General features: G+C 38.7%; 1 protein-coding gene across 2 annotated transcripts; it reads left to right on the forward strand.

The window, feature by feature from the left end:
• The first annotated feature begins 693 nt into the window (after positions 1–693).
• Positions 694–6,172, forward strand: PDP2 (pyruvate dehyrogenase phosphatase catalytic subunit 2). Of its 2 annotated transcripts, none has more exons than XM_044081918.1 (2): positions 694–928; positions 4,287–6,172. In XM_044081918.1, the coding sequence occupies exon 2, from the start codon at positions 4,326–4,328 to the stop codon at positions 5,937–5,939; it is 1,614 nt and encodes a 537-aa protein (XP_043937853.1). In that variant the 5' UTR covers positions 694–928; positions 4,287–4,325; the 3' UTR covers positions 5,940–6,172. The 2 variants fall into 2 exon arrangements, with proteins under 2 accessions (XP_043937853.1, XP_043937854.1); XM_044081919.1 differs by lacking the exon at positions 694–928 and adding an exon at positions 1,161–1,284.
• The last annotated feature ends 3,745 nt before the right edge of the window (positions 6,173–9,917 follow it).

Here is a 9,917-nt window from a genome sequence, read left to right on the forward strand (position 1 = left end):
GGGAGCGCTAGCCGCCATGTTAATTCTAGCTCGCGGCTGCCGACCATTCTCTTCGTCCGACATGTCCGCTCCCCACGTCACTAGGCCACTCGTACGGTCTTCAGCAAGTGTTCAGCAAACCCAGGCACAGCCACACAGCACTTCTGACACCATGTCGTGTTCTTTTATCTAAGAAAGAAGACGCGGGACAACTGTGTGCTGTTGCTACCAACTCCAAACTTTATTGACCAGCCAACGTACAATACAATCAACATCCTTCCTGTCTCACAGCCCTTACGTCATGCACCTCCCCGCCCCCATAGAGCATTAGCTAAGGCAAGACAACTCAGTCCATTGAATACACCACAGGCTGAATTCAGAAAATAATGGCAGCTATTTGAATTTCAGACTTCATACCCTTCAGAAAATTCATACTACTGCAAAACATATTATTCTATCAACTTCATAAGTTTGTAAGAGCAATATTTAAAAAGTGTCCCTATTTTTGGGCCTTTTATGCCCCCTTTATTTATGGCTTTGTCCAGATTTTTTTGCTTTACCTTGCCAATTTGCATTGAAACTACTCCCACAATTTCTGTATGCATTACGCCACCGTTTCAAACGTCACATATCAAAGACTGCAAAAACCAATCTTGGCTCACCTTGTACTTATGAATATTCATCTCTACTCCTCCCCTTAATGTGAACACATGATTCGCCGCCCCCCTTAATCGGCGTATCAAGGATTAGTTGAGGGCGAGCCTCCGTAGTAAGGCCGCTTAATGCCTTGATCTGCGCGAGGACCGATTTCAAATCGTGAGTGCTGCAGCCTTTTGTAGGAAAATTGTGCGAAGGAACTTGGCTCTAGTGGAAGTAAACAAAGCGACAAGAAGCGGAGTTGTGAATTTGGCAAATAGTGAAACGATAAAATATTGGACGCAAATATTTGGTAAGGTGTATTCTGTTCTGTCAAGCGCTTCTAGTCCTTTCTTTTCGTAGCAGTGATGTTAAAAGAATGGGTAGTATCGTTTCTTTAATAAGTGTAGGATGTTGAAGTAGGTCTTCTACTGGCTGGCTGGCAGGGGAGGACACTAAACAAGCCAGGATGTATAAAACGAGCGACTTCACTGTTGAATTGTAACCATTGCTCGTATGACATTTAGGTGTTGCAACACCTACCAAAGCTAGCCAATATTTATATACAAGTCTGCGTGTTATTGCGTTCCCAAATCCTGCAGATCCCCTCCTGTCTTTCGCTCCCTTTCTTCCGTTATTATAGCGGAATCTCGTGTAGTATAATCCGCGGTAAGTACTTGTTTTAAATAAATAATGGATAATTCTTGATGTTTCAGTTTAGCCATCTTCTACAGGGACTCCTTTAGAGTTGCGTCACAACCATACAACGATGACATTATAAGTAGTTTCCAATTTGCGTGTCCCGTGACGAAGGGTTTGTAGTCATCTCAAGTTTAGTGCATGCACCTGCCTTTCATCCCAATTGATGTACACGGCTCCAATTTATCAGGTTTTAAAACCGTTGTTTAAGTGAAGCGCGTCCATTTGGGGGTTATTCAGTTCTATAAACCCCTTAAAGTACAGCGATGTGCTTTTTACTTGTCATACTGAACATTGTGATCTGTGTCGCTTTTCCTTCAAAAGCGATGCTGATATTTTACTACAGGATGATTCTTAATACCACCAAGAAATAACCTTGTTGTTTAATGCTTTTGTTGCATGTAATAAGACCTCTATTTGCACTTTACCATGTGCTCTGCATACAATCATTTAACTTTCTTTGCAGCTTTTCTTTGGGTAGCCTGTACAGTCTCTCTTATACCAGGGTTTAACTTAGCTGCGTGTATGATTCTGTTGCCTAATACGTCTGCATACACTAACTTTTTTTTGCATTTTTTTTCTTGGCAGCCTGTATAGGCTCTTGCCAGGGTCTAATTTAGTTGCTTGTATGATTTGTGTGTGTAGGTAGGTAAACGTGTAGAAATGTGCGTTTTATTCATGTCCGTTAACTTCTAAGCAGTTTATCTTTTTAAAATCTGGACTTCTGTTAGCTTTCTCTTATGCAGGGGCATACTTTCAACTCCAAACGCCCCCACCCACTACTGTCACCAACCACCGCAGTATATTCTATTTTATGGAATGCTTTCTGTTTCTAGTTTCACTCCTTTAATTATGCTTTTGGTCTGCGCTTCAGTTGGTAAAGTGAAGTATAGGTCAGTAGTAACCAGTGAAGTATGTCCGTATACTTCCTGGTTATGCAACTCTTCCTGTGGTATATACAGAGACAGGTACTAGTAGGCAGTTCTGTTTAATCAGACTACCTTTTTTTAGTTTTATAGTATACTGAAATCTCTCTACTCGGTCTGTCCTTTGAGTTTCCTGATATGGAAGTGGCACACTGCAGTCTTTTTTTGAAAGATTGAGGTAGACTGGTCTGCATTTTGTGGAAATGATAATATGGACCAACAGACTGTGATCACATGGTGCCTAGCATATTAACAATGTGTTCTTTGAAAATTGGTGCTGAAATTAAATTTGTATGCTATTTTAACACACAGAATGCTGAGCAATTTTCAAGAACAATAAAATATATCAAATTCATCTAATAAAGCCATAAAACTAGTAACATGCACCAATAACCACCATGTTTGGGGCAGTCCTTAAGTTGCAAAAGCTGAAAGTTCTAAAGGGATAAAGCCACTATCATGAAGGCTTCCAATTTAATAATTGGATTGACCCTCCACCTCCAGCAGCCTCCAAATAGCCAATCCAATGTTCTGGACGTCTAGGATACTGCATGTAGGTGTGAACCAACAGCTATTATGAGTGCAGCACACGTGTAATATAAATAGCATGGAAAGTCTTGGTGAGTGACTTGGCAAGCTATCTGTGGTGTAAGTAAAGACAGTTGTTGCAGTGAAATGTTTTGTATGTTAAAGAAAAACTTTACATTATGGATATCTTAAACAGATAAGATCATTGCCCTGAAGATTGTTTTTATTTTACCCTAAAAATACAAATGCAGTAGTAAGGATAGTGTATTGCCATACCATTTCATTAATGCTATTTCTTGAATTCTAAAATGTGGCAAGGTTGAGTCTGGGAAGCTTCTGATTGTTTATATCTTTGTTTCCACTGTATCCAGTTTTAAACCACATTTGTTTTCAGTGACATAAGCAGGAGTTGGTTGTACTTGCTATCAACAAAGGAAAAGGCATCTCCTTAACCTCAACTTTACTCCACTGTATTATCCTATTTCTTTTGGTATAGCATACTTTCCTGTGGTGTCATGTCAGTTGGGCTTGTGGCTGAGAACAGTAGCATTAGTGTTTGTTTTGTAGAGTCTCAGTAACACTTTGACTTCTGGACATTCAGGTAAGTTGTGGTGATTCTAAGGTTCAATCTGTGTAGATTTTCATCTTGGTATTTTGTTTCTTTGTAGCAAAAATAAATGTCATGAGCAGTGTTGTATGAGAGTAATAGTAATGGAGTTTGGTTGCATTGCTAGAGCAGTCCCACAAAAGCATTTTTCTTTTCTGCATATTTGTGTAGAGAAACGTTTGAAAAACAAATCTTGTAATTTCTATTTGTTTAAATGCAGCTTTCTCAATATTTTGACAATAGCATTATATATCAATTTTGTTTGTCCAGAATGTTGTGCATTCCCTTCCTTTTTCTGAGTAATAGTAGTCTCCCATTCAGTGTAGAGTTGAAACAAAGCTGTTTCCAGTCCCTTCATAAATGGCTGTTAGATTCTCCAGATTTGGGGGGTTTCTTTTTCTTCTATTTTCAGAATACCACATTTACATTAATGCATCATCCAACAATTTTGGGTCGGTCAAATAAACTTTTGTTACAAATATTGGCCTTTCAACCAGATTTGACCGACTAAACCCAATTCATTTTTTTTTTAACAGCAGTCTATCCCCTTTGGCTTGACTACTTTACTTAGAATTGCAGTATGTGTAAGCAGGACTTGATCTGCTCCTTTGCATCTATTTTGAACTAGTTACCTTCATTATTCAGAACTAGTTACTGTCTCTATTATGCCGTGCTACTGGCAGTTGAGTCTTTATTGTATTAAAACCAAGATCATAATCTACTATTAAAGAATAAAATGTCCTGAAGTCTGGACTTTAGCAGCATTTGAAAGTTACTAGATGTCTTGCTTGTACTTGGTGATAGAACTTTGCTTGATAGTTTTGATATTAATAACTTATTTAGATGGGTCATTTATGCTGCACTACTTGTCTGGAAGTTTTGTTTATAATGCTTCATTGTTGTCTTAATAGGTCTAGGAGAGGTCTTGAAGCCTGTAAAGCAAAGAATCTATGATGCCAAGATCATTACCTTGTTGGATATTTCAATCTACAAGGGGTCACGTTATCATTTCCAGAAAATCAGGACTACAGTTCTCCAGTTACTGCTGCCCAACTAGGCTCCATAAGGTGAGAAAAAGCACTCTTGCCAACTGGCCACTTACACCTGTATTGGTAAGGCATGCATATGCTAATAAAGTGCTTGGGTTACAGAAACGTCAGCGTCATCCATATCCAGAAGAAGACTTTCAGTTTCAGTTAAGCCCATCCTACATTACCAGTATTTTGAGAGCTAATGAACTATCTTACAGATTTTCAGAGTATGATGGTCAAAGTCCTAATACAGTTATAAAATTTGAAAGCAATCAACTTGCTGCTAATTCTCCTAATGAAGATCGTAGAAGTGCTGCTACTTGCTTGCAGACCAAAGGGATGATGTTTGGAGTCTTTGATGGACATGGAGGGTATGCATGTGCTCAGTCTGTTAGTGAGAGATTACTGTACTATACTGCTGTTTCTCTTATGCCTCAAAGTACCATTCAGGACATTGAGTTTGCTATGGAACGTATGAAACCAGTACTACCAATTTTGCAGACCTACAAACACCCAAATGACTATGTGTACAGAGAAGTGGCTTCGATTTACTTGGCTCATCTCCGGATGTTTTGGCAAGAACTTTTAGATCTTGAAATTAAAGGACTCACTGTGGAGGATGCTCTTGCTTCTGCATTCAGAAGGTTGGACTTGGACATATCACTTGAGGCGCAGGCCCCTTCAGACCATGACTTGTTCAAAAATGTTGCCCTTCAGGTTGCCTTTTCTGGGGCTACAGCTTGCGTTGCTCATGTGGATGATATAAATTTGCACATTGCCAATGTAGGTGATTGCAGAGCTGTTCTAGGAGTTCAGAATGAAGATGGAACTTGGGAAGCAGTACATCTTACTTGTGATCACAATGCTACTAATGAATCTGAATGTTTGAGGATCAAATCGGAGCATCCTAAGGAAGAAGGGGAATCACTAATAGTTGATGATCGCTTGCTGGGTATCCTGATGCCTTTTAGGGCATTTGGTGATGTTAGATTTAAATGGAGCAAAGAATTGCAACAGAGCATTCTGGAAAACAGCTGTGACTTGAAAGCTTTAAACATTTATCAGTACACTCCTCAGCATTACTCAACTCCTCCATACTTAAGTGCTGAGCCTGAAATATCTCATCACAAGTTAAGACCACAAGACAAATTTCTCATCCTTGCTTCAGATGGATTATGGGACATGTTGAGTAATGAAGAAGCTGTAAAAATTGTTGCAGAGCATCTTACAGGTATTTCTCTTCAGGAGTCTGAATTCCCAGTTGAGAAACCAATAAGTTTAGGACACATGCAGAGTGTCTTGCTCAAAAAGAGGGCCAAAATTGCTCATTTCCATGACCACAACATTGCAACTTATTTGATAAGGCATGCTATTGGAACAAATGAATATGGAGAAATTGAAATGGAGAGGCTGGGTGCAATGCTCAGTCTACCAGAAGACCTGGCTCGAATGTACAGGGATGACATCACTGTGACTGTTGTTTATTTTAATTCTGATGCCATCCAAAGGATTCACAGAGACCAAGGGTTTTAGTGCTGATGCATTTGTCTTTTTTTTTTTTTTAAGTTTAATATGTAATAGACTTTTTTTAGCTTGGCAACTCATTGAAAACATTTTAAACTTGGAAATGTCTGCTGAGAGCTTCAAACTTGATAGATTTGGTTTGTTTTTGATCTGGGAATGTCTGCTGCTTACCCTAAGCATAATGTGTGCAATACTTTTAAACTGCTCGTATAATATATTTAAATAAACACTTTTATATCTAATATACGCTAGAATGTGCTGTGTTTTCTAAATCTGTGTGAAGCAAAATGTTTTTGTCTGAAGGATCTAAAGTTTCTTTAATTTAAATGGTCTTTTTTTTTTTATTCCCACATTGCTAACTTTTTACAATGACTTTCAAAGTGAATTGTATAAAGTCTAATTTTAATGTCCATATCTGAGTACTAGCTTCATGTTTTACTGTGGGCTTTTCCTAATTTATCCAACTTTGTTAAAACTGGGGCTTTGTACCCTACCCACTCCATTTGGATTACGTCTACAAGGCACTAATCTGGAATTTCCGATGCCGATTTTTGTTAGGGTGATCACATTTGTAGAATTTGACTTTTGAATTATCGTTGACTGAAAATACTAAAGCATCTCCCAGGTAGGTTTTATATAGTTATCTTTCTGTATATTGCGTGTATTTGAGAAGGACCCAGTGAATTGACAGTGCTGACAGTGTTTATGAACTAGAAGCAAAGTAATAAACTGCTTAACCATATATTGTATATAAAAAGTTTATCTAGGCATCTTTGCTATGATCTTACCAGGGATGTTTGTACTGGGAATGTTATAGGGATGCTCCCTTTGTGAAATAACTGTTTTGACCACTATTACCATGTCCAGGATTCAGAAAGGGTGGCTGCTAAGCAGTAAACCCTAACACTGGTAGAAAGTCGCTGACCAAGCTTCTGTTGGATTCAGAGATGGGCCCACTGCACTGATTCTACATTGCTGGTCGAACTGGAAGTAAGCTGTCTTCACTGCCATGCAATATGCAAGTGATTCATTCTGGGCTAGTGGCCCGTACTAATTAGATGTTCTCTGCCTTGGAAATATTTGTGGGAAGAGGATTTACATCACTGAGTGATGGGGAGTTGGACGCTTAGTGGAGATGTATCTTTGTGTGTGTGTGTGTGTGTGCATGTGTGGGAGAATGTATTGGAACAGACACCCCCTTTATTCATAGGCTTCCAGTGCTAATTACCTCTGAAAAGTGCTGTTTTGTGTACCGGTGGTAATGCCAACAGAGTCCAGTCCTACAGGTTCACCAATAATTAAGTCTTTCTTGTTGCAGCTTGAACATGTATTGAATTGTTTTTCTTGTATTTGTGTAAAGCCGATTGCTTGTTGGCTGTTGCAGTTTGAGAGGATAGGGATCAGAATCCCACGCCATGCCTTATGTTGGTATAGCTTGATAGTAGAAATTAAATTCATACTTTTCAGGAGTCTATTGCAGATTAATATTGTTTTATGCCTTTAAATTACAGACCCAGATTCCTCTAGGATTTTGCACCTCCCTTTCATATGTGGAATGATGGGTTTAAGGGAATGTGTATGGGGGGATTAACAGTAGTAGTGACTTAAGATGGGCTAGATGGATTTGCGGTTAACTATGGATTCTATGAAGCACACATTTAATTTGGTGACTGTTAGACGAGGAGTTGTATCTGGGTATCTGCTGCGGTCATTGTTTCCTGGGTTGAGGAGTGATTGAGAGGACTAGAATTTCTTGTTGTCTCTATGGGTGTATATATGGCTATATTGAATGTGAGAATAGTGTGATTTTTCTCTCGTGGGAGATTTGTCTGGTCATTTTCATTCTTTAACCGTGTAGTTCATGCTTTCTCCATCTTCATTAGGATTTTGCATGACTTGGTGAGCCAAGGGACATGGTTAATTTTTATTCTTTTTTTTACGCTGTGGTGCCAGTGTGTTAAAAACACTTGGTTCTGCTGAAATATTCGACTGCCTTGTTAAGGGGGAGTATCTAGTCTATAGCTTTCAGAGATTCAATGATTATTGAATTTTCGTAGGTTGCATACATTTTTGAACTGTTCTAGCCAGGTTACTCACTAGTACACCTTTTGTATACTACCACACTATTTTAAAAATCTTGTGTGGGTTTATTTCCATACATGGCTTGTGTCTTTACATCAGGAGACGTACTGCAATGATTTTCTCTCAAGGCTTTGTGTTCTGCCTTCTGTGGGTCCCTAGTGGTTCCACAAGTGAGGAAACCTCTAGTTTCCACTGTTTTTGGGTGTCCCTGCATCTGTAGGACCTACTGCTATGTTGACTGTTGGAATGTTCTGTGCTGGCCTACTTTCCCAGATTCCTTAATTGTTTTTCTCCTTTTGTTTGCTTTTTTTCTGATGCCCTGGCTCTAGCTGCAACACTTATTTTCTTTATGCTTGTCGACTTAACTTTACTTTCTCCATTAACTAACCTGGACAGAAACTGTTTGTTGTATGTAATCCTTCCATTTGATTTTTATTATCTTACACTGTGTGTAATCGTGACGGTCAGCTTCAACAGAAAAAACAGTCCTGCAAACATGGCAGATCTGTTTAGGATGAGCTAAATACAAGAATGAATATGAATATATATATATATATATATATATATATATATATATATATATATATATATATATATATATATATATATAATTTTTTTTTTTTTTGCTTATTCTGTGATACCTTTTATCTTGAAAGTGTTGTCTAATGTAACACGTTCATCTCTGCAAAAGAAAATTGCAAGACTGCTTATGCTTTTTTGCCCATCATGATGTGCGTATCACTTAAATCCATTAGGCTGTATGAATTGGTAATGTGTGGTTTTCTGTGTTTCTGAACTCTGCCTAAATCTTTAATGTTTAGAATACCTAAATCCTTGCAGCACATTAACATTATTTGAATGCATATTTCATAGTTTGACTGTATGGCACAACTATGTTAATATAGGCCAAGGAACTCCTGGAACAGGGGCATGATATAGTTTAATGGTGCATATTCATTGCTCACTAATCCTGATCCACTGAGTGCTTGTTTAGCTGAACATGTCCATAACAGGCTTTGTAACAAGAGGACTCTTTGTTCCTGGGAGGTATTGTTCCTTCCCCTTCAAAGTATCCATCTCACCACTATGAGCACATCCATATGCAGAAATGGAGCGTGAACCACACCAGTAGCTTAACTTTCATTGTCCACTGATGACTGATTACACACCATGACTGAACATAAGTAGTTTGATTTCTATGTGGATTTAAAAAAAAAATACATGAGATTTGATCCTTTTGATCTGTGATTACAGCTTCATCTTTATCTGCAAAACATCGAAAAGCAGGACTTGGCTACACTTTGAAAACTTTTCCAGGTTATCTAGCCTCTCCCCTTTTGCTCATAATCCTCCAATAAGGTCCATCTCCAGATCTCTTAAGCTGCACTTACATTTGTCACTCCCAAGTTAATGCCCCACAACTATTGATGTCCTTCATTTCTCACTTTTGCTGCCAGTCCAAATGCCATATTTAACTTTTGTTCTGGGACGTCTTCACTGTGCTGATTTTACTGAGCCATTTGCAGATAAATGCTCCATTGGATTTCCTTAACCTCCTTTTCTTTGTATTGAAAGTTCATCATCCAGGAAAGGGGACTGTTAGTATGGAAGGCAGATTCCATATAAAGATGGACAAGACAAAGGGCCTGTTCCTTTTAGGTGCTACGCAAGAAAATACTTGGTGTACCCTTTCAGACCTTTGTTCCCAAAGCTGTTCACAGCTATCTGTCCTCCTTTTAGTCATTTATCTGGAGAATCAAGAGTTAAGCTTTTGACAGAGTACTATGGCTAACTCTGTCAACCCCGAGGTTCAGCTGCCTTTTAAGAAAGACTGAAGTCTCTCTGATTTGGCCGCTATCCAGCCTCCACCAGATATCTCTCTTAGGGAGAATGAAGACCTTGAGG

The sequence above is a fragment of the Protopterus annectens genome, chromosome 8.part1 (assembly GCF_019279795.1).
Source record: "Protopterus annectens isolate FY-2018-M chromosome 8.part1, PAN1.0, whole genome shotgun sequence".
Lineage (NCBI taxonomy): Eukaryota > Metazoa > Chordata > Ceratodontiformes > Protopteridae > Protopterus > Protopterus annectens.

What these genes read in the sequence shown, in the direction of transcription:
- PDP2 (XM_044081918.1), top strand. Translation starts at nt 4,326, where the DNA reads ATGATGCCAAGATCATTACCTTGTTGGATATTTCAATCTACAAGGGGT.